At 55.7% G+C, this 27,717-nt stretch overlaps 2 protein-coding genes across 4 annotated transcripts; one reads left to right on the top strand and one right to left on the bottom strand.

Moving 5' to 3' along the window:
* Positions 1-870: 870 nt before the first annotated feature.
* Positions 871-8,286, top strand: LOC102113562 (glucagon receptor-like). The gene is made up of 14 exons (XM_088063948.1): positions 871-997; positions 1,620-1,748; positions 2,194-2,290; positions 2,579-2,686; positions 2,930-3,051; positions 3,149-3,255; positions 3,323-3,483; positions 3,995-4,150; positions 4,338-4,398; positions 5,850-5,919; positions 6,303-6,391; positions 6,546-6,684; positions 6,934-6,975; positions 7,111-8,286. The coding sequence occupies exons 2-14, from the start codon at positions 1,671-1,673 to the stop codon at positions 7,180-7,182; spliced, it is 1,302 nt and encodes a 433-aa protein (XP_087920074.1). The 5' UTR covers positions 871-997; positions 1,620-1,670; the 3' UTR covers positions 7,183-8,286.
* Positions 8,287-10,644: 2,358 nt separating this feature from the next.
* Positions 10,645-26,444, bottom strand: ANKS3 (ankyrin repeat and sterile alpha motif domain containing 3). Of its 3 annotated transcripts, none has more exons than XM_088063947.1 (18): positions 26,381-26,444; positions 21,545-21,629; positions 21,243-21,418; positions 20,671-20,869; positions 20,360-20,481; positions 19,618-19,699; positions 18,809-18,944; positions 18,338-18,496; positions 17,161-17,370; positions 16,632-16,750; positions 16,169-16,336; positions 15,601-15,725; positions 15,202-15,343; positions 14,492-14,664; positions 13,215-13,324; positions 12,209-12,292; positions 11,709-11,804; positions 10,645-11,447 (listed from the first exon to the last, which is right to left on the bottom strand). In XM_088063947.1, the coding sequence occupies exons 3-17, from the start codon at positions 21,410-21,412 to the stop codon at positions 11,722-11,724; spliced, it is 2,082 nt and encodes a 693-aa protein (XP_087920073.1). In that variant the 5' UTR covers positions 21,413-21,418; positions 21,545-21,629; positions 26,381-26,444; the 3' UTR covers positions 10,645-11,447; positions 11,709-11,721. The 3 variants fall into 3 exon arrangements, with proteins under 3 accessions (XP_087920073.1, XP_014108257.1, XP_014108256.1); XM_014252782.2 differs by having other exon boundaries at positions 26,094-26,421; XM_014252781.2 differs by having other exon boundaries at positions 26,182-26,421.
* Positions 26,445-27,717: the final 1,273 nt, after the last annotated feature.

Below are 27,717 nucleotides of genomic sequence, written 5' to 3'. Positions count from 1 at the left end.
CCAAATAAATGCATTTTCTGGTGCATTCAGGCAGGTTTGGGGGATGAGCCCCACGCTGCTGCACCAGGAGGGATGTGGGAGCCTGGAGGGGCTGCACTGCTGTGATTTGGGGGGCCCCAGAGGAACCTCCCCTGTTCCACTGATGGCAAAATCACCTTCCCCAGCACAGACCCCTCCCTCCCTCCCCACGGCCAGGGTGTGGTGGGCAGGCAGCGTGACCAGGGCCACCAGGCTTGTCCCTGCCCTTGGAGCTCCCCTGGCTGGACGATGTGACCCGTGGATGTCACGGGCTGTCCCCAGGCCCTCCTGGTCCCCGGGGGAGGGGGGTGGCCCCCGCAGCCCACCCTGCCTGCACAGGGGCTGTCACCATGCCAGCAGCAGCCCAGGGGACAGCAGAGGGACACTTTCCCTGGGGCTGTGTGATGGGAGGGACAGGGGCGCTGGGGAGACTGAAGGAGTCTGGATCCTTGATCCAGCCCCTGTGACCCACAGCTCGAGGGCTGGACCCCCATCCCTGGCCCCCTGTGATGCAGCTGGGGACCCTCAGTGGGGCTGGACCTGGACCCCCATCCCTGAGTGACTCGGGGACCCCCGGCAGGGCTGGACGTGGATCCCATCCCCGTGGGATTCCGGGGGGCTCCGTGTTGGAGCTCCGCGGGGGCAGCGGCGCCGAGACCCCCGAGTCCCACCGGGCGTCCGCAGCCCCGGGGGGCGGTGCCGCCCCCGAACTCCCCCCTGAGCCCCCCCAGAAACCCCCTCCCGTCGGGGCACGGCGCTGGCAGGAGGCGGCTCCGCCGCAGACGCCGCTCGGTCACCGCCGCGTTCACCTCGCGGAGCGGGGGCTGCCCGTGACACCGGGAACAGCGGGAATACCGGGAACAGCGGGAATACCGGGAACACCGGGAACACCGGGAACAGCGGGAATACCGGGAACACCGGGAACACCGGGAACAGCGGGAACAGCGGGACATCGGGATTGCCGGGCCCGCGGAGCCGGGTGAGCGGGCGGAGGAAGCGGCGGAGCCCCGGGACCCCCGCAGGGACCGAGCGGGACCGGCTGGGGACCCTCGTGGGGGACAAACCGGGAGGTCCGGGAGGAGGAGGGGGCTGGGCTGGGGTGGTCCAGCCTGGAGCGATGGGGAGCCCCGGGAGGACCGGGGAGCCCCGGGGGTGACCGAGCTGTTCCTACCCCGAGCCCCCGGCTGGGGTCTCTGCCAGCAGGATCGTGATGGGGCACAGCCGGTGTGGGGGTCCCAGCCCGGCCGGGGGTGGGGGCCCAGCGGACCCCAGAGCGGTGTCGCTGCCTCCTGTCCCTACAGCCCCTTCCCGGGTCACCCAGGGGTGCCAGCCCTGCTGGGGCTGTCACGATGGCGTTTGCTCCCCTCGGGGCTGGCAGCGGTGGGTGGGAGCTGAGCAGGCTCATCCAGGACAAGTGTGATCCATTTACACCCTGCCTGCTCTGCCGGCTGCTCCCCGAGGTTTCGGCTCCATCGGGGAAGTGACCCGGCTGTGGCAGCCCAGGACATGTCCAGGATCTCCTGTGCTGCCTTGGGAAGCGCATCTCTGCCTGCAGCGGCTGGGGGCAGAGCCAGCACCTCCATTCCTCCACCTCTCACCAGGATCGGGGTCCCCGGCCCAGCCTGAGGCGCACCCCGGCACTGGGAGCAGCCATGAGGGGCGTGCTTGGAGCCGGATCCCTGCGGAGCCTTGTCCAGCTTGCCTGGATGTGCCTGTTCTCCTCCGTGCCGGTGAGGGCCGGGCTGGGGCCGGGGGTGGCGGGGTTGGCACTGCCGGGCTCTGGCCCCTGCGAAGCGGCTCCATCCCGGCTCCATCCCGGCTCCATCCCGGCTCCATCCCAGCTCCATCCCAGCTCCATCCCAGACTCCATCCCAGCTCCATCCCAGCTCCATCCCGGCTCCATCCCAGACTCCATCCCAGCTCCATCCCGGCTCCATCCCAGCTCCATCCCGGCTCCATCCCGGCTCCATCCCAGCTCCATCCCAGCTCCATCCCAGACTCCATCCCGGCTCCATCCCGGCTCCATCCCAGCTCCATCCCAGCTCCATCCCGGCTCCATCCCGGCTCCATCCCGGCTCCTCCCGGGCTCCTGTCCAGCCCCAGGCTGTGGCAGCGGCTCTTGGGGGCAGTCGAGGCTCTAGGGCTGGAGTTTCTGACCCAGCTCTGGGCTTGCAGCACGGCGGGGCCAAGGTGCTGGAGAAGACCTTCGAGGAGTGGCTGCGGTACCGTGACGAGTGCCTGAGGAGGATGGCGAGCGAGCCCTACCCAGCAGGTACCCGGCTGTGCTCGGGGGCACAGAGCCAGGGCTGGGGTTTCTCCCTGCTCCGGCGTCCTTGCTCCGGTCACCCACGGGGAGTGAGCCCTGGGACTGACAAGGACCTCCACGTCTCGGATGGGTCACCCAGGGCTGGGATGTCCTGGGGGGCTGAGGCTGCTGTGGGGCACCTGGGTCCATTTCAGGGTGGCATCAGCCCCCTCAGAGGTGCTGGGACAGCAGGGCTCGGTGTGGCTGTGCCACCAGCGTCTGAGCGCTGGCTTTGCCTGTCGCTGCCCTTGGAAGGGCTGTTCTGTAACAGGACATTTGACATGTACGCCTGCTGGCCCGACGGGAGCCCCGGCACCGCCGTCAACGTCTCCTGCCCCTTCTACCTGCCCTGGTTTGAGAAAGGTGAGGATCCCTCCTGCCATCCCGGGGCTGGAAGCCAGGGCTGAGCCGTTCTGGGGCTGCAGAGGCTCTCAGGGTTCCCCTGCCTTTGCCTGACAGGGGCAGAGGGCCCCATGAATGGATGTGGGGTAAGGGGGTGCCTGGGGCTCAGAGCAGAGCCAGCTCACCGAGCAGGGTCAGATCCATCATCCCAGGAGAGGGGTTTGGGGGAGCCTGGGGGACTGTGCCGGTGCTTCGTGTCCGCAGTGAAACACGGGCTGGTGAGCCGCAGGTGTGGCACCGACGGCCAGTGGGTGACGGTGAACGGCAGCCAGCCCTGGAGGGACTACTCCCAGTGCGAGGATGAGCCGGAGGTCACTGCCGAGGAGGTGGGACCCTGGCTGGGACCCCAGGGATGGCCGGGGCAGCCTGGCCGGGGGTGGTCGCGCACCCACCTGGGCTCCCTGGCGCTGTGCTCACCTGCAGGAAGGCGCCCGCCGGCTCATGGTGAGCTTCAAGGTGCTCTACACCGTGGGCTACTCGCTGTCACTGCTCACCCTCATCTCCGCCCTGCTCGTCCTCACCGTGTGCAGGTAGGACCCGGCCCCTCCCCCGCTCCCTCCCGGCTGTGCCGGCTCTGCCTGACCCCGGCTCCTGCAGGAACCTGCGCTGCACCAGGAATTACATCCACGCCAACCTGTTCGCCTCCTTCGGGCTGCGGGCGACCTCGGTGATGGTGAAGGACGCGCTGCTGGAGCGGCGCTGGGGCGTGCAGCTGCTGCAGGTGGCTGACTGGGAGGCTCTGCTGAGCCACGAGGCAAGTGCTGGGCTGGTGGCAGCGGGGGGACTCTCGCCCAGGAGGGGCCGTGGGGGGGTCGGTGCCCACACAGCCCCAGACACCCGCTGGGTGAGTTCTTGGGGGCTGGTGGTGCCCGTGCTCCTGATGGGTGAGGTCTTGGGGTACCTGTGCACGGTCCTGGGGTGCCCATCCACACACTGGCCACGCTTTTGGGGTGCCTGTGCTGCCCAGGACACAGTGGGTGAACCCCTGGGATACCTGTGCAGCTGCTGGGTGAGCTCAGGGCCTGTGTGGCACCTGAGGGATGAGCTCTCGGTGCCACCCATGCCCCTGCTGGGTGAGCTCTGGGTGTGCCTGTGCAGCCTCTGGGGGAGCCCTCAGGGCACCCGCAGCCCCAGGAGGGAGCTCTCAGGGTTCTTGGGGTGCCTGTATAACACCATACCCCCGTGGATGAGCTCCTGCTCCCTGTGGGAGAGCCGTGGGGTGCCCCATGGACACAGCCAGCCCCACGGTGGCTCTCCCGTGGCAGGCAGCGCTGGGGTGCCGCGCAGCGCAGGTGCTGATGCAGTACTGCATCCTGGCCAACCACTACTGGTTCCTGGTGGAAGCTGTCTACCTCTACAAGCTGCTCATCGGGGCCGTGTTCTCTGAGAAGAATTACTACAGGCTCTACCTCTACCTGGGCTGGGGTAGGGGCCACCCGGGAGCGCGGCGGGGATGGGGACAGTGCCGGGTGTCGGGGACACCGCGGGCCCAACGGCCCCAGGAGGGTGTGGGGTGGGGGCTCTGCCACCCCAGGTGTCCCCCCCAGCGTGGGGGTGCTTTCTCAGCTCAGGAGGGTGCTTGGTTTTACAGGGTTTGCTGTGTGACTTGCAGGGACCCCCGTGGTGTTCGTGGTGCCCTGGATGGCCGCCAAGTACCTGAAGGAGAACGCGGAGTGAGTGGGGATGGATGGATGGATGGATGATGGATGGATGGATGGATGATGGATGATGGATGGATGGATGGATGGATGATGGATGGATGGATGGATGATGGATGGATGATGGATGATGGATGGATGGATGATGGATGGATGATGGATGGATGGATGGATGATGGATGGATGGATGATGGATGGATGGATGGATGGATGATGGATGGATGGATGGATGATGGATGGATGGATGGATGGATGATGGATGGATGATGGATGGATGGATGGATGGATGGATGGATGATGGATGGATGATGGATGATGGATGGATGATGGATGGATGGATGGATGATGGATGGATGGAAGGTGGATGAATGGATGGTGGATGGATGGATGGATGGATGGATGGATGGATGATGGATGGATGATGGATGGATGGATGGATGGATGAAGGATGGATGATGGATGGATGGATGGATGATGGATGGATGGATGGATGGATGGATGGATGGATGGATGATGGATGGATGATGGATGATGGATGGATGATGGATGGATGATGGATGATGGATGGATGATGGATGGATGATGGATGATGGATGGATGATGGATGGATGGATGATGGATGATGGATGGATGGATGGATGGATGGATGGATGATGGATGATGGATGGATGGATGGATGATGGATGATGATGGATGATGGATGGATGGATGGATGATGGATGGATGGATGGATGATGGATGGATGATGGATGATGGATGGATGATGGATGGATGGATGATGGATGATGGATGGATGGATGATGGATGGATGGATGATGGATGATGGATGGATGGATGATGGATGATGGATGGATGGATGATGGATGATGGATGGATGGATGATGGATGATGGATGATGGATGGATGGATGGATGATGGATGGATGATGGATGATGGATGGATGATGGATGGATGGATGATGGATGATGGATGATGGATGGATGATGGATGATGGATGGATGGATGGATGGATGATGGATGGATGGATGATGGATGGATGGATGGATGGATGATGGATGGATGGATGGATGGATGGATGGATGATGGATGATGGATGATGGATGGATGATGGATGGATGGATGATGGATGGATGATGGATGGATGGATGATGGATGGATGGATGATGGATGGATGGATGATGGATGGATGGATGATGGATGGATGATGGATGATGGATGATGGATGGATGATGGATGGATGATGGATGGATGGATGGATGGATGGATGATGGATGGATGGATGGATGATGGATGATGGATGATGGATGGATGGATGATGGATGGATGGATGGATGATGGATGATGGATGATGGATGGATGGATGGGGATCCTACTGGGATGCTCAGAGGCTGCTGAGGGTCTCTGAGGCACCTGGCTGGGGCTGGAAAGCTCTTGGGTGATGGTGCTGCTCTCGGTGCCCCCGGCAGGTGCTGGGCCCTGAATGAGAACATGGCTTACTGGTGGATCATCCGCATCCCAATCCTGCTCGCCTCCCTGGTAGGGAACAGCTGCCAGCCCTGGGACTGTTTGGAGAGCAGCAGCTCAGCCCCCGGCAGGGCTGTGATCCCCAGGGAAGCTTCCAGCAGAGGCCAGGAGGGAGAGTTGGCCTGCAAGGACCAGCCAAATGCACAGGGGGCTCAGCAATTTGCTGACCCCCTGGTTCTGGGGGTTCATGGAGGAAGCTGGGGTGCTGAACCCCAGAGAAATGGGCTGGGGGTGGCCCCTGCTGGTTCCTAGCTGGGATTTTGGGATGGCAGGAGGGGAGGAAGGGCAGCAGCAGCCTTGGCAGCACTGGGGGTGCCATCTCCTGCTGGGTGAGTGTCACAGCCAGGGTGGGGGTGCTGGCCTCTGTGTGCCCCTGCCCTGTCTCCCCCTCCCAGATCAACCTGCTCATCTTCATGCGGATCCTCAAGGTGATCCTGGCCAAGCTCCGGGCCAACCAGAAGGGCTACGCCGACTACAAGCTGAGGTGGGCCGGGAGAGGGGCGGGGACAGTCTGGGATACAGGGATAACGCCACCTCCACACCCCCCAGCCCTCCCCACGCTCTCCTCCACCCTGCACATCCCTAAACACCGCACTGGGATTTACTGGGAGTTTTCCTGTCCCCTTACTCTCCCCCAGGCTGGCCAAAGCCACCCTGACCCTCATTCCCCTCTTCGGGATCCACGAGGTCGTTTTCATCTTCGCCACCGACGAGCAAACCACGGGCATCCTGCGCTACGTCAAGGTGTTCTTCACCCTCTTCCTCAACTCTTTCCAGGTGAGCTGGCAGTGAAAGCAGTCCTTGCTCTGGGCACACCACAGAGCAAAGATCGGGGGGATCCCTCTGAGTTTGCTCTCCCTGTGGTGCTTCCATGGGAAGGGCGGCACCTCCCGGGCTCCCTGAGGCAGCGCTGCCTTGGGGACCTCAGCCCTAAAAGCGCCCAGAAGTGACCCGGGGGGAGCCTAAGCCCATCCCGACCCCAGGAGAGGGACAGCGGGGTGGGCTCACTCCTGGCTGTCCCTGCAGGGCTTCCTGGTGGCTGTGCTGTACTGCTTTGCCAACAAGGAGGTAACGTCCCTGTCCTTGTCCCTGTCCCTGCCCTTGTCCCTGTCCCCCACCTCCTGCCCAGCTTCCCCACACCACGCTGTGCCTGCAGGAGGGCACAGCCAGGGATCAGCCCCTGCTCCCTCCCCTCCGTGGCAGGTGAAGTCCGAGATGAAGAAGAAGTGGCAGCTCTGGAAGCTCGACCACCCGGTGCTCTGCTGTGCCCAGTGAGGGGTGACTGGCCAGGGCACAGGGGCTGCTGGCCACAGTGGCCACAGCGGGGCCTGGCTGGAGGGCAGGAGGCTGCAGGAGGCTGTGCTGGGCAGTGCCCACCTGGGATGGCCAGGCTGGAGCTGCTGGAAGGGACATCCCTGCTGTGACCCGAGCGAGGTGGCACCCCTGGCTCCTGCCAGGCATCGCTGTCCCCTCAGCAGGGCCTCACTGGGGCTGTGTGGGCAGCACCTGCTGCCTCCTCCCGCTGCCTGAGCCCCAGCAGAACCCGTCAGCCTCCCCCAGGACACCAGGGACCACCACACCCACCTGGGCACCTGTGGGACCGCAGCAGCCGGGGGGAGCCTGATCCTCAGCAGTGGGGAGATGCTGCCCAAACCCTGGATCTCACCACGGCCAAGGCTTCCCTGTCCTCCCGTGTCTGAGCCCAGGACCATCTCACCAGCTCCCAGCCAGCCACCCTGAACAGCTCTGGACGGCAAGGGGCTGCTCCTGCGCCTCCTCCCCACCCTCATCACCCATCCATCCATCTCCTCCTCGCTGCTCTCCAGCTGCACAAACCCCCGGTGCCCCTCGCCATGGGCACAGCCAAGGACGGAGCCTCAAAAGCACTCGGGAGTGAAGGATTTGAGAGCAGCAGCTCACTGAGGCACAACCTCCCCCATGGCAGGTTCAGCATCCAGCCCAGCCTGCTCCTGCTTTGTGGAAAGCTGGATTTCCAGGCCTGGCAGGAGCTCAGGAACCATTTTGCTGGCCAAAGGCTGAAATCCCGGGAGTTGGCTTTCCAGTGGGGTGCCACAGCATCAGCCCCCCTGGCCAAGCAGCCCGTGGCTCCCAGGAGCAAAGGAAGCAGCTGAGGTGGTGTGGTTTGAGCAGAGCTGCTCCCGTGCTCTCAGAGCAGCTGCAGCCCCTCGCTCTGACCTGCAGGAGCAGCACGGACATGCTGCCACAGCTTGTCCCACCACATTCCTGCCTTTACCATGCACAAGTCCCCTCCAGGCCAGAGGAAGCAGCTGGGATGCTCCAGGAGATGCCCATGGACACAGGAGGCTCTCCAGGTCCTGCCCCTTCCCAGGTGGGCTGGGGGAGCCTCTCCCAGAGCCTCTTGGAGGGGCTGCCTCGAGCACACAAAGCAAAGAGGCTGCACCAGGCTGGAGTCACACAGGAATGGGCCTGGATCGATGGAAGCCCCACAAGACCATTTTACACATTAACTCTCTTTTCAGATGTAAATAAATATTTATTTTTCAGCAAGCAGAGCCTGCTGCTTCTGTCTGCTCCAGGGCAGGGAAAGGGCTGCTGGGCACAGACAGCTGAAGCTCAGAAAGGACTGGGGTGGAAAGAACCTTAAAGACCCTCCCAATTCCACCCCCTCTCATGGCAGGGACACTTCCCACTATCCCAGGCTGCTCCAAGCCCCATCCAGCCTGGCCTTGGACACTTCCAGGGATCCAGGGGCAGCCACAGCTTCTCTGGGCACCCTGTGCCAGGGCCTGCCCACCCTCCCAGGGAACAATTCCTTCCCAATATCCCATCCATCCCTGCCCTCTGGCAGTGGGAAGCCATTCCCTGTGTCCTGTCCCTCCATCCCTTGTCCCAAGTCCCTCTGCAGCTCTCCTGGAGCCCCTTTAGGCCCTGGAAGGGGCTCTGAGCTGTCCCTGGAGCCTTCTCCTCTCCAGGTGAACACAGGAGCCAGCTCTCTGAGCCTGGTTTCAGCCCTTGGAGTACCTCTGTGGCTTCCTCTGGCCTCACTCCAGCAGCTCCCCCTGGATCCCCCCATTCCCCACCCCGGCAGTGCTGGGATGGCAGGGATCAGGCACTGCAAGCTCCTGGCAGAGGAGGCTGGAAAGCCCTGTGTGCATTCCTGCTTGTCCTGCAATAACTCAGGGAACTTACGCATGCTGCCCCAGCTCCCTCCAGAGAAACCCACACACCACACACAGCAGTCTCAGCTTTTATTCATGTATCCAAGTCAGCAGATGCTATTTTCCTTTGGACAGCTCACCTTAGGGTAGCACCAGACTCCTGCTGCCTGCACAGCCACCCTGGCTGCTGCTTCACATCCTGCAGTTAAGGAATTGCCTCCTCAGGGATACGCTGTTGTACAAGACCCGCCTCGCTCCTGGCCCCATGTGTGCTCTCACATTCCTTGAGCCTTTACACCAGAGCTCCTGCAGCAGCTGTTTGGGGCCTTTTTCCTTCACAGACACACTGGCACAGCTCCCTGATCCCAGGCATTCTAAGCTATTGGATAGATCCTCTAAATCCTTCATTCCAGCCTCAGACTTAGCAAAGCCAGGCTGTAGTCACCTCACCTTCCAGCCACTGTTCTGAGGGCACTGCTGAGCCAGGGCTTCCTTGGCTCTCCAGGTGCCCCCAGGCCCTTTCCCTTAGCATTTTTTGCAGGGGGCTTTGCCTTAAATTCAGGGTAAACAGCACTAACAACCCCAGATTACTGCAGCCAGAGCCACCACCAAGGCTAGGGAGAGACCTTGGCACTCCCCACCCTTCCTCCAGTGCCAGGGAATGAGGGCCAAAGCCCTGAACACTGCCCAGCACAGCCTCAGCCCTCTGAGGATTTCCAGAGGTGCTGGATGAGGAGAATTCCCCCCACCTCATCCAAACTCTTCAGGGTGAAGTGGAAGAGGGCACAACGTCACAGCTGAGAGGGCCATACCTGCCTGGCACAGATACCCCAGACAGACTACTTGTCATCCCTGGCTCAAGGGACTCCGGCACCTCATCAGAAGGTTGAGCAGCTGAAAAGATGAAGGTGGATGGGTTTTTATATTTGGGATCTGTACCCAAGGTTCAAAACCTAGAAGGAACACACAGTTCCATCCTCTCCCCACAGGGACTCATCCTGATTCATCAAGGCCATCACTCAGATTTCAGATTTTGATTGTTGTGTTTTTCCCCCTTACAGGATTTGGGAATAAATGGGAACAGAGTCACTGGCAAATGCTTCACACCAAGGTCCCTGGCACCAGACCTCTCACCCAATCCCAGGGGCATGGCAGCCTCTTCCTGCACTGTCTGTCCTTGGCAATGCCCACCCAAAAATGCCCTGGCAGAACTACTTCCCAGCACTAAAGCCTGTAAATCACAGGCACCAGCAGTGAGGAGCAAAGCTTGGCACCACAGCTCTGGGCTGTGGCTCCTTTGCCCACCTCCCATGGGGCACAGAGCAATCCCTGCTCCTGCTCTGCTGCCCTGGCACTCCCCTGCTTGCCAGAGGCACGGGAAGCTCAACAGTCCCAGCTCTGCCTTCTCTCTCACCTGTCTTTCCAGGGGAATATCTGGGATCTTGGCCCTGGCAAACCAGAGCAGTGACCTCTGCCATAAAGCACTGACCACAAAGCCAAGTTCTTGGGGATGTCCTGGTTCTGGCCAGGACAGGGTTCATTTCTGCAGGCCCAGCACCTCTCCTGTACACTTTTGTTATTACTGTTCCTTATCTCATTGCTGTTTCCAGTAAATGCTTTTATTTCCACCAGTGATCTTTACCTTTTGTGCTTCCAGTTCTCTTCCCCAGCCCACCCCAGGGGAGGGGAGGAAGGGGAGTGGGTGAGTAGGGAGTGTTTCAGTGAATGCCATTCCTAACCCACCACCGTGATCACACCTGGCCCCTGAGCACAGCAAAACCCAAAGTGAACCGAGTGGGCTGGTTGGAGGAACAGGCTTTGAAGCCCAGATCTGGGGTGGCAGTAGAGCAGACATTCTAACTAGGAACAGGACTGCACTTTGAGCTCCACTGCAGCTCAAAGAGCTAAACATCTCAAACTCCACTCCTTTCACCCCTCTACAACAAATTGCCTTTTTATGGCCTCAGATCCATTCTCTGAGCCAATCCCCATGCCACAGGAGCCAGGCACATGTTTTAAGAGGCTCTGGGGAGCTTGGGATGCAGAAAAGGAAAATGAATTGACTGCTGTGTGCAACTGCCACCTTTCTACCACCACCCAGACCTGAACAACAAGGGCTGCAGGAAACTTAAAGCAGATAAAACTTCCAGGCTTGGAGCTTCTCCTCCAAACCTAAACCTTTCACACAAAAATCCTGGGAACCTTGAGTCAGGCCCCAAGTGCTGCTGATTGTTGTCCTCTGCTGTCCCTCGTCCTCCCAGCTGTGTTTTCTGGAGCCTCTGAGCCCTGCCAGTTGCAGTGGCCCTCGGCAGAGCCGTGGTGCTGCCGGCACGGGCCCCGTGCTCCCTCTCCCAGGCACACTCAGCTTCCGGGTGGAACAGTCACCCGACGTCAGTATTCCTGCACCACCAGGAGAAAGGGGACAGTCACCCTCTGCTGGGACTAAGGGCAAGGGGGCTACAGATTTTCCAAAGGGAGAACCAGAGGGTACACAAGGATGAGTCAGAGCCCAGCCCTGGTGTGTGGGCTCTGAGTGAGCTCTGGGCACACGGCACTGAGGGATGGTGGCCCCTCGGTGCCACAGCCTGGGACTGGCACTGAGGGATGGTGGCCCCTCGGTGCCACAGCCTGGGACTGGGCAGGGCAGTTGCTCCCACTCACCCTCCTGGCTTGGTTATGGCTTTGGCCAGCTCTGCCCGCTCTGCCCCAGAGCTTGGAGCCTTTGGAGGTTTTGAGTCACAGTCTGCAGAGCTTTTCCTGAGGACAAGCCAAAGGGAAAAAGCAGCATTAGGAAGGGGCCAGGAAGCAGGAAAGAACAGGCTGCACCCAGCCACTGCTGTGCTGCCTTCCTGCTCTGAAAACAGGGGTGTCTCTGCTGTCTGCAAGCTGCTGGGACAATTTCCTGTCACCAGGAGAACAGGACAGCTCCCCAGCAGCTTTCACCACTGAGTAGGAGATGCAGGGACCACCCCCCACCCCGGACCTGTCACCAGGGGATGATGCAGACCCCAAGATCAGCAAGAACAGCACAAACTCCAGAGCCTGGAGACTTCCCTGAAGGAGCAGGGATTGTGGGGTCTCTCCCAACAACCACTCCCAACCACGCCTCCCACAGCACAACAGTCCCTCCCTCCACATGCCCAGAGTCCTTCCCACCTTACCCATCTCTCCCACACACTTCTCCAGCACAGCTGACAGCTCAGGCAAGCTCAGGGACTTCAGGGAAGGCGGCCACCCTTCCAGCACTGCAAGGACAGGGACACAGTTAATCCATCTGCAGCTCTCTGGGACAGAGCACACAAGGGGCTGGTGTTGCTGGAAGCATCCCCAGCCAAAGGGATTCCAGTTAGGGGTTCTGAATCACATAAGAAGAGAGCTGGAGCTGCCTGCGCCAAACTGAGGAGTTTTCTGGCAGTTCTACTTCTTAGGAATTGATGTTTTTAGACTGGCTGGGTTTTTTATTAAGAGACTTTCAAAGAGATTAAGTGTAGTGGACAGAAATCAACAGGATCTCTACTTGTCTCACTTCTAAGACACAGGCAGCAAAGAACAGGTCACTAGGAACATGTCACAGGCAGCAAGATGAGAGAATCCCAGAATCATGGAATGGTTTGGGTTGGAAAGGACCTTAAAGCCCATCCCATTCCACCCCCTGCCATGGATAGGGACACCTTCACTAGACCAGGATGCTCCAAGTTCCCTTCACCCTGGCCTTGAGCACTTTCAGGGAACATTTACCAACTGCTTGGGGTAAGGAGCTGCTGGGTCAGCCCAGGCACAGAGGTTTGTCCCATGGATCCAACAGCAAAATCCCCAAAAAACTAGATGAGGGAACCAACCACATCTCCTGGTTCAGACCCTGCTCCAGTGCACAGGGTGGTAACAAACCTGAGGTGCAGCCACAGGTTCCTAAAGCAGGGCTGTCACAGGGCCCTGTGCTACAGCTCTGCATTTTTAGCCACGAACACCTGCAAGACCCCAAAACTTGCTGAAAAACTCTGCAAGTTCCACTCCCAAATACCCTGAGAGCTTTAAATGCTTCTCCTGAGCAAGAATTAAACTCACTCAAAGAGTCTGGCTGCTCATCCATTCCCAACTATCTGACTTTCAGCAAGGAAAGACAAGCAGGAGGTTTGTCCCAGGCTCTCCCCTGCAGCTGCTCCTCACCTGGGCGCTCCCCGGGCCGCTGGCTCTCCCCGGTGCCGTGCTGCTCCTGCGTGTCCGGCGCTCCATCGCCCGCCGGGGCCAGCCGGGAGGACAGCTCTGCCTGGCAGCTCCTGCCAAACCACACCAAAACCATCAGCAGCACACAGGGACACGCTGGGAGTGACACTGCACACAGCCTGCAGTACCTGTGTGGGGTGACCCTGGGGTACAGCCTGCTCCTTGCTGCTTCCCAGGCAGAGGAAGTGGTGCCGCAGCCCAAGCTCGGGGCGCTGGCACTGCTCAGCTCCCAGCCACTGCTCCCCATCTGCAGCCACAGCCAGCTCTGCCCTGTTCACAGAGGAGCTGTGGGGGGACGAGACAAGGAGGGGCTGGGGTGAACAGCAGGAAGCCCAAGCCAGGGGCTGTGCCTGGTCTGTGTGAGACTCAGGTCCAATCCAAGCCTGCTTTGAAGGTAGAAGCATTAGCAGGTTTCTAATGGGCAAAGGAAAATACCTCAGGACAGGCGTGAGGGGCACCCAGGTTCTCAGGCTGTCATCACCATCCACCAATTCAAGCAGTGTATGTTCAGAGCAAGGCAGGGCCCTTCTACAGCAGCCTCAGCTCCTCAGGCAGAGGGAAAAGCCAGGCTCTGCCCCTTGCAGTGGGAATATTGCTCTGCTGAGCTTCTCAATGCAACTTCAGCTCACCCTGGCTTGGCAGCAAGCAGACCCCCATTCCCTTGGGTTAGGATCCACAAGCAGCAGTATTTATGCCACTTGCAGGGATGTCCCTGTTGTATCACTGGACAGAACAAGGGCCATGACAGGAGTCCAACTGGGGCACAGAGAAAAGCACCACAAAGGCAGTAAAAGGAGTGCCAGGAGGTGGAACAGGGCAGATTACTCTGCCAGCTGTCACAGAGTGGCAAGAAAAGTGTTCTTCACTTGCGAGTCACTGCACATCCTTTGATGGGGTATGGGTTAAAAACTCCTTTTTGTATTCACCTGATCACCAGGTTTTACCCTTGGCACTGGGTAAGCACAGCCTCAGCCTTTTGGTTGCTTCTAGTTGAAACAGGAGCACCCCAGCACCCCCAAAAAGGCCACTTCCAGCTCATGCACCTGACCAAAGCTTCACATGTGCTCCCAGGGCTGTGGCTTTCCAGCAGGGAGTCAGGCAGGATCCAAATGTGTTCAGGTGCCAGGTGAGCTCTGCTGCCTCACGCTGAGCATCACCTGTAAGGCTGCCAATATGACCCCAAATCCCATTTCCCAGCAGTCTCAGTGGGAATGACTTACTTGATCTGATCCAGCAGGAGTCCAGCATCCTTGGTGATGGCTTGAGCCTCTCTGAGCCGGCACTGGATGGTATTCCAGGTCTCATCCCGCTCCATCAAACAGCTCTCAGCCACTGCACGCAGCTTCTGCTCCTGGCACACCTGGCCCTTCATCACCTGCACCTCTTGACATCTCTGCAGCAGAGCACACTGGGGATCAGGCTGGGAGCACTGAGCATCTCACACCTGCTGCTCTTGAGTTCCTGCTATTTTAATGCCTTAGGCAGCCCAGCCAGCATGTTCCTTTGCAGTGGGAAAGGAAGCTGGATGAAGCTTGTACACTGAGTGCAGGTTCCCTCCACACTGAGCCCAGCTGCAGTTACAATACCCCCTTTCCTCTCTGTTTACAAAGTTATTCATGAGTCCAGATTTCCCAAACCAACACAAGCCTTTTCACTGATGGCTGCACAATAAAAATGACACTGCTGGGAAAGAGCAGGGATTTGATTCCTGCCCCTGGCTCCTGTAGTTCTCAGCTTGACGGGAAACAGACACAAAGGAGCCCAAAGGATGAGGAGTGGGTAAGCTGCACTTGTGGTGTACTTGACACCAAGCACGTCCACTACAAATCATGGCTTGAGGTGAAGGAAAAACATCAGAGACACAACAAAAACACAGCATTGATCACTTCCTGCAGGGTGCAGGGCCCTGAGGAGCTCACAGCAGCCTCACCTTGTGCAGCTGGATGGCCAATTCCTGCATCTCTGCCTCCAGCCGATCGGCATAGGCCAACTCCAGTGCGTCGCTGGGCGGGCGGGCGCTGCTGTGCCAGCGCGCGATGGCCGAGGTCATCTTCCTCTTGGGGCCAAACAGCCTGGGGGAATGGAACCAACAGGGGTCAAGCCCTGCACAACCTGTCCCTCAGCCCAACAGCACGCTGTGAGGACCTCTGCAGTGCCCTGGTCTCTCCAAGGTACCTCCAGGAGCACGGGTGTGTTACAGCAAGGACATGTGGATGTTAAGTTGTGTGGGAGGCAGCCAGAAGAGAGCAGCACTCCCCAGCTAAACCTTCCTGACCAGACTGAACCTGGTCTGTAGGGGAAAGCTGGGAAGGACAGGGCAGACACTCACGTGATGCCTATTTCCTTCAGGTCACTCTCTGTGAGGGTCAGGAAGATCCGGAGATCCACGTCTTGCTCCTCAAACACCTGCAGGTACTTCAGGCACCCAATCTCCTCAAGGAATGTTGCCAGGTCCTGCAGCCCAGACAAAACAAACTTATTTACACCCTCACAACAAAAGCATCACCGTTCCTAGTAACCATAAATATCTGCTTCCTCATGCTGTTGTAACACCTTTCTGGGTTCCAGCAGCAACCACAGCTTCCCGTGGTTCCCTGCCCTTCTCCACAGTCACACACCAGGACTGGCCTCTGCTGCAGCCTCTTCTAACAAGTGCAGAGCAGAATGACACAGAACCAGCTACCCCAGCCCACCCCACTGCCAGGTTTGATAGCCCATTCACAGGCCTGAAACCCCTGCAAGCAACAGCAACATCTCAGCAAACACCTCCTCTGCAAGAAACTGCTGTTTCACAAGTGGTTTTGGGCAGAGGTTTGCAATCCAAGGTGTTCTGGTGACTTTGGAAAAGCCTCCCACACCTGGTACAGTGAGAGCATGCAGGACAAGTCTGTGGTTACCTTGGGCCCTGTGTAGGCTGGGGGCTTAGGAAGGACAAGGTGCTGGCTGCAGCCCCCAGCCCTCCCCAGGCAGTGACTCCACTGGCTGTCACTGTTGCTGTAACGGGTCTTGATCTTAAAGCTCTTGGCTTGTTTCCGACTCGGGGGGCTGTTGGTGTGGTCAGAGTCCTGGAAAAGGAAAAAAACCCCTCACAGAATGGATGACTGTGCAGAGATGTCAGGATCAGGGGGGCTAACAAGTGCAAACTTCTCCAAGACCTAAAGGCCCTTTTGTATCGTAGTCCCAGAGCTGCCTTGACCCACATGAGCTGTGAGCAACCTCCAACCTCTTCCCCTTCCTTGGTTTTCCTGGCCCTGGAACAGCCTTTCCTCACCCAGCCTGGTCCTACAGGCTCCCACGGGAGTGGAGTCACCCAAGAGTGAAAGCACTGCTCAATCTGAAGTCAGAGAAAGGAAAATCCACCTCATTGCTTTCCAAGGAGCCTTCACTGCTGACTCCTGGGATTCTAAACAGGTATTCACTGCTGCTGCTGCTGTCGCTCCTGAGGGTTCCCAAGCTGCTGCTGGACAAAGCACTATCCTCTGGAAAGGAACAGGGAAAAAAATGTTGAAGCATAACTTTGTTACATTCTGGTTTTGTTACACAATTACCAGCAAAACTTCCTGGGGGTGTAAAGGAGGGGGAGATCCAGAACAAGGCTTCACTCAGGATACAAGATGACCCCGAGGCAGAGATTTCACAACTGATCCCCAGCACTCATCTTTCCCTAAGTCTGTTTACCACCAGAGACACTTCTGGAAACAGCCATGCTCTGTCTTCTTCCCACCCTCCTTCAGATTATTTTTACAAATTGATGAAATTGGGTAGCTAAACCATCCCAGCCTTCCCTCAGGAGAGACATTCCAATCTCAGCATCTTAGCGGGAAAGGAAGCCAAGGCCTGGACTGACACCTAGGTGTGCCCTGTGAGCATTTGTGAGACAGTGACTTACCCCTGCTGCTGCTGGTCTCCAAGTCCAGCTCGTTGATGGGGGAGGTGACGTCCCTGTAGCGGAAGACACGCATCTCACAGCTGCCACAGTTGTTGAAGGTGACATAGCCCAGAGGGGGCGGCCGCGCCGTGTGCGCCAGTAAGGGAGAACCGACATTGGGATGTGAGTTAATCGTGGAGGGGCCTGCAGGAAATGTAACTGCTTCTGGATCTGAAAATAACCAAAAAGAGACTCTGCTCACAACTGACAAGTTTCATTCTAAAAAGCACAAGAGAGCACCTGAGAAATGTGGGTTCCTGCAGTCCCCTCACATGACCCCACAGCACATGTACTTCATTTACATGCTTACATTGAAAGAGAGTCAGAGAAAACACCTCATAGCAGAGATGTACCTTAAACAGCTGCTTTCAGCACTCCCTCTCTTCTTTACACCCAAATTATGGATGGGGAGAAACAGCTGCTAAAGAGAGCAGCCTTGCACACCCTGCAGAACCAACCCCCTGCAGCTGTGCTAAAACACCAGGAGCATCCCACTGGCATTTAAGAAGTTGACAGTATCATTCCAATACAGCCTGGGGAATAACACAGACTTGTGTTTAACACAATGAACTTAGCTCTGAACATGCTTCCAAGTCCACAATCTTGGTTATTCCAGTTTGAGAAATACTTATGACAGACAGTAAAACAAACCTCCTAGCACTGCATCCAGGATGTCTGAACTGGGATCATCTTTCTCTTAGTATTTTGCAAAGGTTTTGCAATTTAATTTTTAGAAGCATTTCAAGCATCAGGAAAAGCAAAATTCACAAGTTCACTCTCATGATCAATGTTTTCTTGGCCACTGTGAGCACCTCCCTGTCATTAGCTTCAGAGGGGCTCTTAAACTTTTGAGCCTGCCTCAGAAAGGGAAACTGAGTTGTCCTCAAGAGTCAGGGGAACAGTAATTGAGGTGAGAGCAGAAAAGTATCCCACTCATCAATATCCAGCCTTGACAAAAGAGTTCAGGAGGTTTTCTTTCTAACCCAGACACTGGATAGTGAACTCCTTCATACAAAGCTATCTTTGTTCTATATGGACCACATATGAATCCCAAACAAAATAAAAACGGATAGCAGGAACAGCTGCAGTGCATTTGAGGCCTCAGGGGATTGCCCCTCAGGCTCTCAACTCTCCTCACCATGGCAAAACTGCCTTCTTCCCCCAATCCCAACTGCTGTGATCTTGGCCAAGGCCTGGGGCCCCTCATGGATGCTGGGACCCTTGGTCCTACGAGCAGGTCTCTGTCTCTGGGGAGCAGAACATGATTCATCTGAAGAACTCAGCTCCTCATAGTTGCCTGCAGTTCAAACACAGGTTGTTAGCAGCACAGGAAGTCATTTGTCTGCTTTACTTGCTACTGGTCCTACAAATGCAGTGGAAAGAAAAAGGGAAATGTTAAAGAGTGAGGGTGGAACAGTTAACCTAGGTCAGAAAGGGGCCAGCAGACAGGAGTTGTTGGATTCATGCCTCTTCTATCCTCAGAAATGCTGGAATTTCCAGGATAGACCAGGTAGCACTACCCCATCTACACAGTATAACATACTTTCAAACTATCAAACACCCTACTGCAGGTGCCAGCTTAAAATTAAGAAGGTCAAACATCTGTTACCTGGACCTCTGCAGAAGACCTTGGGCACTGGGGCTGCATGCAAATCTATCAGCCCCACAATCTTGGTGTGCCCATACTTCATGGCCAGGGTCCGTGCTGTGGCTCCAGTGTTATCTCTGACATCTGCCTTCACTCCCTGCAGGAAAAAATACCTGTTTAAGTGCACATGGCAGAGGGCAGTGTAAAAAACATATATATGTATAGAAAAAAAAACCCAAAATTGTCTTAGCTCCTCCGTCAGCAATACAGGCTCACCTCTGACAGACAGTTGAAGCTGCACTGATACCCCAAATGCCTTTCTAGTTATTTCCAGTTTCTCCAGTTCCTGAATGGCAAATAGCCCAGGGCTCTTGTGCATTGCCACTGGGAACTGGTTTGATTGACCTGAAGTGCTTTGTATTGCTGCCTCCTTCTGGCAGTAAGCCGGACCAGTCAAATGGGATTAAAACTAAACTGTGTAAAAGCCCTGCATGCTCATGAACTTTTGGATCCACTAGCTTGAGCATGCATGCCTGTAAACACAATAGAAAAATTACAGCTTTCAGTTGTTTTTTATTCAGTCATTATCCAATTAAATCAATCTAGTCAGACCTTACTCCTATTCCTGCAAGGCCTGTGTAAAATCATGGTACCAGCCTGCAGAAAGCAGATACTTTAGAACAGTCCTGAAAGTCTGGGACTTCAGAGGTGACTGTCATCAAGGAGCAAACAACACTGTCAAAAAAAGCATGGTGTCAAATTTGTGATAGTTCCTCTGAGGGCTAGAACCAGAGACTTTCAGGTACACAGAGAACTGTCAGGACACTTACATGATTGAGAAGGTACTGAACAATTATCTCATGGCCAGAAGCAGCTGCTTCCATCAGAGGTGTGTATCCATACACTGGTTCCCTGGGGAGAGAATACACACATGGACTGGTATAACCACAGCTGAACTGTGCTGCAGTTTTGTCATTCCCTAACAGAGCATTTCTACCCCTCAACCTTTGCTGGTCACAGACTCTACGATGCACTGGCTGTCCTGATGCAGAATTCCCTGAGATTCAGTGATCTAAACTGGCTGCACAGCAACAGATTACTCTTCCAGCTGCAGATCTGCCTTTAAGAGCCCAAATCAGTTTTGCAGGAGCGACTAAAGCAAGAACCTCTTGTTGCCCTCAGGCAATTGCATGTGCATAAACATGTGGCAGTCCCCAAGGCATGGGAATGCAGAGCACACTTCAAACACCAACCTGAACTCTGAGTATATAAAATAATCAATAGAAAGACTAAAGAAGTGCACTTGAATTCAGAAGGTGTCAGTGTTTAGCTGATAATTAAACAAGCAGTAAATCTGATTTCCCTTGATCTTAGTTTAATAAACAGTGACAGAATGGGCAGACTTCAATTCAGTTTGCAGTTGCCTGTCCCTGCATCAGCTGTGCCACACATCCTAAGGTACAGGGGGAAGACAAAAGCAGGTGTTGGAGTGTACTCATCTGCCACCTGTTGCTTTCATACTGAACGACACATGACAACGAAATGACAATAAAATGACAGATTCCTCCTTACTTGCAGTTGGCATTTGCCCCATTCTCCAGTAAGAACTTGACCATCTGCTGGTGCCCAGCACTGGTGCAGTGGAACAAAGCAGTCCAGCCATGGATGTCCTTCATCTCCAGCTCTGCCCCTTGCTGCAAGAGAACAGACAATATTCCTTACTGCATCTGCTCTGTTCAGGTTTTCAGCCACTGCCCCTTTATGCTGGGTCACCAGTTTAAATTCAATCCCACCAAGAAGCACAACTCACAACAGAACACAAAGTGGCAGCTTGTGGATAATCCCACCCTGAGCACAGCCCATGTTTTTTATGGGATACACACCTGTAGAAGGAAGTAAGCAACACTCTCATTGCCACAGCTGGAGGCCAGCATGAGGGGAGTCTGGCCCTCCAGGGTGGGGATGTTCACATTCACTCCCGCCTCCAGCAGCAGGTGCACGATGTTGTCGTGGCCGATGTAGGAAGCGTACATGAGTGGGGTCCAGCCCCCACAGTTCCTCTTGTTCAAATCCATGTCTCCACTAAGGAGCAGAGAAAAGAAGTCACATGAACTACTGTGCTGGAGCTGTGGACCACAGCTGGCTTCTGCAGACTCTCATTATCATCTAACACTGAAGCCTGCATGGGAATTTCTACCAGCTCCAGCACAACTCCCCCAGATTGCAGAATCACAGAATGGTTTTGGGTAGAAGGGACCTTAAAGACCACCTCATTCCACCCCACGACCACAGGGGAACACACCTCCCACTAAAACACTGAAGAGGTAACTTATACCAGCAGATTTGCCCAGCAGAGCCCTCTGCGAGTCCCAGTGACGTGTCCCTGTCTCCCAGACCAGTGTTGCACTGGTGACAGCCACACCTGCAGCAGGTGGCCCTCCCCAGCCCCTCTCACCGCTGGATGCACGCCTGCACCACTTCGTACTGCCCGATGGAGGAGGCTGTGTGCAGGTCCAGAGGCACGTCCAGCTCCTCCCAGCACAGCACTTGTCCCACCCCGTGCCACATGGAGAGGCTGCGGCTCAGCAGCTCCGACTCGCTGGCCTCGTCGCTCAGCTCCGACATCCCGCCCTGAGGAGCCAAAGCAGAGCACAGCACTCAGCTGCTGATCCCTGTTTTCCACAGAATTACAGCTCCAAGCTGCCACAGGTTTGGAAGGTGAGGCCAGCCTGGATGTGTGGGGTTTCAAATTCTTACCTCAACTTTGTTTGACTCCTCAGCCTGAAGCAGTAACTGTTGCTGAGAAGATTTTGCTGGAAGTTTTCTCTTGCTGCAGGGAAGTCTGGGATTCCAATACATCGGAAAAATAAAAGGCAATAACGCTAAACCCCACATCTTTCAAATCTTATTTTAAGATTGCAGAAGCAGTGGCTTTATCTCCTCCCTGCCTAATCCAAACATGCCTAAGGCAGCTTTGAATAACCTCGGCAAGGGAAGACTAAACATCTATGTAAGAGCCAAAGGTAGGCTTAGTGTTGTACAAAAGGATGTAATTCTTGCTCTGCATGTTGTATAATGCAGGGAGAGAATTAAGAATTCATGTGTCAGACATTCCTGGTCTTGTCCATATGTCTTGCCTCACAGGATGGCCCTGATTAAATTAAGACACAGTCAATAAGGACAGTGCCCACTGCTCCTAGAAACACTCTGTCACCTGAAGAGGGTGCACCCTCCACTGCCGTCAGGCTCTAAGCAGATTGTTTCTACCATTTATTGTTTCAGCCCTTCAGAGGCAGCCCAGCCCCACCTCAGTGAATCCTGGGAAGTGCTGAAACCCTGGGAACAGCAGCACACCTGCCCATTCATTATCCAAGCACACTCCCCCACCTCCTGTAGACACAACTTAATCACACAGCTCCTCCAGCTCCAGGACTGCCTGAAAGGTTTATCCCAGCCCCAGCCTTAGGGAGCAACTGCAGACTAATCATTTGAACCTCTCACAGGAGAGTGTTCTTGTCTGGCACTCTATGAAGAGCTGCATCCAGCAGCTGAGGGCTTCAGCTGCAGCTCCAGGACACTGAATCCAGCCCCCAGCACAGAATCCAGGAGTGGTTTGGGTTTGAAGGGACCACTGGGTGTCATCTCACCCAACCTCCCTGCTCAAGCACATTACACAGGGCTGCATCCAGGCAGGCTTTGAACGTCTCCAGGGAAGGAGATCCACAGCCTCTCTGGACAGCTTGTTCCAGAAAATCCCATGGGAATTGCTTTCCCCTCCCTGTGGGCTCACTGCCCACCATGCAGCACTCCTGGGGTTTGCCTGGTCCCTCTACATAAGCTAAGCAAACAAAGTCTTTCTTTCCAGGTAACTTTTTATCAGTTTAATTCCTTTAATTCATTCAGAGGCAAAGCAAATGCCAAATGTGGCAGTGGTGAGGAATAAAAGAGAGCAGGAACAGGCTTTTCAGGAACACTTGCTCCTCAAATTCCCCCAGCTGTAATATTTCAAGACCATACTCTTGTTTTCTGAGCAATGGGGAGTCTTTGCCTTGCAAGCACCAGCCCCTTGTAAGAAAACACCTTTAATTCCTACCTCTTCACCCCACAGCCTGGATTCTTTTTCTCCCACCTTCCTTTTCTTCCTCTCCTTCATCCTCAGCTTGTTAAGACTACAAAAGCACCATCTATTCTACTTCATCAGCTGATAAGAAATTATTTCCCTTTAAAATTATCCATAAAAGCACTTACTTTGCCTGACAGCAGCAATTTGTACTGCAGTGGAAACCCAGAGGCCTCAGGAAAGAACATGCAGAGCACAGGGGAAAGGCCTGAACACCTCACAATCAAAACACAAGGAGAGCTAAGTGGATTGAAGTGGATCATAAGGGGGAAAGCAGGAGTTTCTCACTAAAACAGATTAAAGCTGCTCCAGGAAGGCCAAAAAAGCAGTGAAAAAAGGTAAAATCCAGGGCAGTTTGTAGAAGCACATTTAGGTGCAAGTGAAGCTCGTTGTTCTCTACCCTCCTTGTTAATTTGGTATGTTAATGATAACCCACTCAGGTGTTTGGTCTTTGTCAGAATCAGCCACTCTCAGGTCCAAGTTATCAATGCAGCCTTGGGGAGGTGATCCACAGCCAGCAGGGCAATAAGGACAGGACAGAACACCCAGGACATTCAGCCTCAGTCCTATACCTGCCATGTGCTCTGCCTACATATTTTCTTCTTGATTTTTAGTTTTTTAAAGCTCTGAGATTTCCCCTCAGGCTGAACTCCAGCAGGTTGGCAGCTCTGCAAGCACCCGAGGATAGCTGCTCACAACCTCCAGGAAAACAACAGTGATCAGAGCCCTCAGGACTGAAATGAAAAAAGACACGAATGAAACAAATTTGGGGCTGTCTGGTGCAAAGAGAAGGAGCCTGGAGGGAATATCCAATACATAATAATCCATCATATCATAGAATACCAGGATTGGTATTTGGGTTTGGGCTGGAAGGGGCCTCCTGTCCCAGGCAGGGACACTTTCCACTGACCCAGGTTGCTCCAAGCTCCATCCAACCCAGCCTTGGACCCTTCCAGGGATGGGGCAGCCACAACAGAACCTAAGAAACTCAAGTCATAGCACTGAACATTTTAGATAAAGCCCACAAAAATCCCTGTAAAAGTAAACACAAGAGTACTGAGGGACACTGGGTTACTAAGAAGAAGTTTGACAAAGACCTCCTGAACATTTACAGGCTGTTCCCCTGCTTTGGGACAGAGCGACCAAGTTCACATTTGTCAGAGACCTCCCTCAGCTCTGCTGTCCTGCTTTCAGCTGGGATAGAGTTCACTGTCTTCCCAGCAGCTGGCACAGGCTGTTTTGGATTTAGGGTGAGAAGAATGCTGATAACACACTGATGCTTTGGTTGCTGCCATCCAGTGCTTACCCTAAATCAAGGACTTTGCAGTTTCCCATGCTCTGCTAGCAAGGAAGTGCCCAAGAAGCCTGGGGGGAGCTGACCCAAACAGGCCAGAGGGATATTCCATTGAACAAAACATCACTCCCAGTATATGAACTGAGGAATTTGGCTGGGAGGAGGCAGTCATAGCCTGGATACAGGGTGATAATCAGCAGGTGCAACCATGTTGCTTTTGAGCTCCTTTGAGGTTTATTTTCTCATTATAATCATTATATTTTACTTTGCTTCAATAATTAAATTGTTCTTATCTCAAGCTGTGAGAGTTTTTACTTTCTTTTCTGACTCTCCTCTGCCTCCCACTGGGATGGAGCAGGAAAAAGCAGCAGCCTGGTACTTGGTAACCAGTTGGGCTCAAGCCATGACACTTGTGAGGCGTTATTATTATTAATAAATTTAATCCATCAGCACTCAGCTATTTATCAGAGTCAGAGCTCTACAGTGCTGGGGCACAGAGTGGACAGCAAACCCCACACTGCCCTGGATTTGGAGTCTGCTGTTTGAGCAAACTAGAAGGCAGAGAAAAATAAACTTAGTATGAAAACTGAAGCAAAAAGCACCTTAGAGCCACACTACAATAAATGGGAGGTGATTTGAGAACTAACCAACCAGCCCCCAACACAGAACAAATCCAACACTGACCATTAATCACCCTCAGCAGGCATTGCTTAGCTCCAGGCTCTGCTCAATTAACTCTCCCACAAGCACAGGTGACATCCACATGTGTCCTTCTGTCCCAAAATAGGGACACCCAAGGCAGCAAAAACGTGGAGGTTGCTGGAGGTTCCAGCTGAGCCAGCAAACTAACAGGAGAGAGTCATGGAGTATTTAGAGTGAGAAGGGACCCCCAAGGATCATCCAGTCCCACCCCTGGCCCTGCACAGGCACCCCAACACCCCCACCCTGTGCCTGAGCAGTGTCCAAACACTCCTGGAGCTCTGGCAGCCTCAGGGCTGTGCCCATTCCCTGGGCAGTGCCAGCACCTCTGGGGGAAGAACCTTTCCCTGATCTCCAGCCTGAGCCTGCCCTGGCCCAGCTCCAGCCGTTCCCTGCTCCTGCCCCAGAGACCGGAGCTGCCCCTCGGGAGGAGCTGCAGCCCCTGCTGAGCCCTGCCCTCAGTCTCCTTCTCCAGCTGAACAATCCAAGTGCCTCAGCTGCTCCTCAGAGCCTTCCCCATGCCCATGTCCCTCCTTTGGACACTCTCCAACAGCTTTAGAGCCTTGCTGATATCGTGGTTCCCCCCAGGACTCAAGATGAGGCCCCACCAGGGCACAGCAGAGCAAGAACACACTCCCCTTCTGCTCCTAACTTAGTTCTATTTCCACTAAATCCAGCAACAACTTACTGGAGGGAGTAAAAAAAGCCTCATTACATCCCTTTTTAGGTGCAATTGTTACAAGCTCAGCCACAACAATAGGAACCAGAACATTTCCTTTTTGCAGTGTATCATCCACTGACTGACTCAGCTGGCACAAATCACAGCTGCAGGAACCACACCAGGTTGCTGAGGTGGGTGAGAAAACCTTCCTGGACCTACAACACTCGAGTTCAATGTTAACCACGTCTCTAGAAAATACACAAAATACGCCAAGGTATTCATCTTGTAACGCTTGGACTCAATGATTTAAAAGTCCTTTCCAAGCCGAGCTATTCTACCAGGAGCCTGTCACTCTCAGGCACATTAAAACACATCAAACAACCTCAGTAAAACAAGCTAAGAGGCACAAGAGCGCTTGAGCAGCCACATTAGGGAGCACATTTCCCCTGTCAGGGGCTGTCCCCGCCAAGGCAGCCGGACACGGCACCCGCGGGGCTCGGCCAGAGCCCACTCCGGTCACACAACAACGCACCTGAGGCGGACCCAGCGCTCGGGTGCCGCCACACGGCCGCTACCGAACGCCTCACGGCGAGACGGCTCCGGGCCCGTTATCCCCGCACCTGCCTCCCTCGCGGCCCTGCTGACAACGCGGCCTCAGCATCGCAGACTGCAGCGAGCGCGCAGGAACGGCTGCGGCCACGGGCCCAGCGAGGACGGAACGAGCCCGGGGCCGGCTCCAGAGGTGAGTGCCGCCGCTACCGCTCCTCCCCGCTGGTCCCGGTGGTGCTGGTGCTGCTCCCGGCCCCGCCGCTCCCTCACCTGCGCCCCACTGAGCGGCGCCGCCGGAACTAGTCCCTCCCGCGCAAGGCATGCCGGGAGCGTCCCGCACACCCGCGCGGCGGACTACAACACCCATGAGCCTCCGCGGCGCCGGGCCAATGGGAGGAGCTGTGTGAGGGGCGGGGCGAAGAGCAGCCAATGGGGTTGGGGCTGGCGGTTGTGGCGAGCGGCCCCCGAGGACGCGGTCCCGCAGTGCTGGCCCCGGTCCCGCAGTGCTCGCTCGGGCCCTGCGCTCGTCGCGGTGCTGCCGGTTCGCTGTGCCCGCGGTGCGGCCCGGCCCGGCCCGGCCCGGCCCGGCGCTGAGCGGGGCGGTGGGCGCCGTGAGTGAGGGCAGGGGAGCGGGGCGGGCCCGGGGGAGCGGGAGCCGCGTTGCCATGGGGACAGAGCGCGGCCGCCATGGCGGAGCTGTGAGCGGGGTCCCTCAGGCGAGCCCCGGTCCTGTCCCGGTGCTCAGCCCCGAAGCCAGGCTGTCTCCCACCACTGGCGGTGCCTTCAGCGCTTCTCCTTCCCAACAAACGTCGGTTCGTCGGTTCTGGTGACACGGAGAAGCTCAGGGTTTCAGGTCTCAATCAGAGCCATGGAGTCATTAAGGCTGGAAAAGATATCCAAAATCATCACGTCCAACCTTCAACCTACCAGCTCCATGCCCAAGCTGTACAGAAAGTGCCTGTTGTGCTACTGCTAACAAGTGTTTGTTTTGGACACAGAGCACTGTTTGCTCCCACAGAGGATGCTGATTTAGCTGACTGACAAGTCAGATCCAGTGTCCATCCATCACCTTGGGATGTTTATCTCAGAATTTGGCACAGGGAGCCATACCAGGCAGTTTGTTTTATCCCCATGAGGCTCCTCTGACCCTTGGCAAGCTCTGCTCAGTGTCAGAGCACAGTGCTCCAGCCATGAGGATTTCCGTCTTTTAAAATCTAAGTGAAATTCAGGGGTTGTCTCACACCAGCACAACCACCATAGATGTGGCCTATAAAGTGTCTGTAGAGGCACTTTGCAAGTTATACACTTCCCAGGGAGTAAGTTGAGTTTAACTAAACATTTTGAGGAGCATTACTGGCCAGTGCAGATAACTGACACTGTGATCCCTTGACAATTATTTCAGTCCTGAACAACACAGTCACCAACTTCTAATGGTCCTTGTGGGTCTCTTCCAACCCTGGGTGTTCTCTGAAACCTCTGAACCAGAAATCATTTACTCTCTTGTTTGACTGCCCATAAAACCATGTGATTGTAGCATAAAATGTAAAGGTTTTCTGTGACGGTGAATCATCTGATCTCTTAGTTCAGCTGTAGTTCCTACTGTGTTG

Source organism: Pseudopodoces humilis, chromosome 18 (genome assembly GCF_049639895.1).
Source record: "Pseudopodoces humilis isolate 2021_Gansu_Grassland_sample_001 chromosome 18, ASM4963989v1, whole genome shotgun sequence".
Lineage (NCBI taxonomy): Eukaryota > Metazoa > Chordata > Aves > Passeriformes > Paridae > Pseudopodoces > Pseudopodoces humilis.
Note: the sequence above shows the minus strand (reverse complement) of the source record. Positions and strands in the feature narration are given on the sequence as shown.

Coding starts and splice junctions, on each gene's coding strand:
- LOC102113562 (XM_088063948.1), top strand. CDS start 1,671: ATGAGGGGCGTGCTTGGAGCCGGATCCCTGCGGAGCCTTGTCCAGCTT. Junction 3,052..3,148: donor CGGAGGTCACTGCCGAGGAG/GTGGGACCCTGG, acceptor GCTCACCTGCAG/GAAGGCGCCCGCCGGCTCAT. Junction 6,392..6,545: donor TACGCCGACTACAAGCTGAG/GTGGGCCGGGAG, acceptor ACTCTCCCCCAG/GCTGGCCAAAGCCACCCTGA.
- ANKS3 (XM_014252781.2), bottom strand. CDS start 26,222: ATGCTGAGGCCGCGTTGTCAGCAGGGCCGCGAGGGAGGCAG. Junction 20,870..21,242: donor GTGCAGGCGTGCATCCAGCG/GTGAGAGGGGCT, acceptor TCTGCTCCTTAG/TGGAGACATGGATTTGAACA. Junction 16,337..16,631: donor GCTCCTTGGAAAGCAATGAG/GTGGATTTTCCT, acceptor TTCCTTTTCCAG/GACTCTGACCACACCAACAG.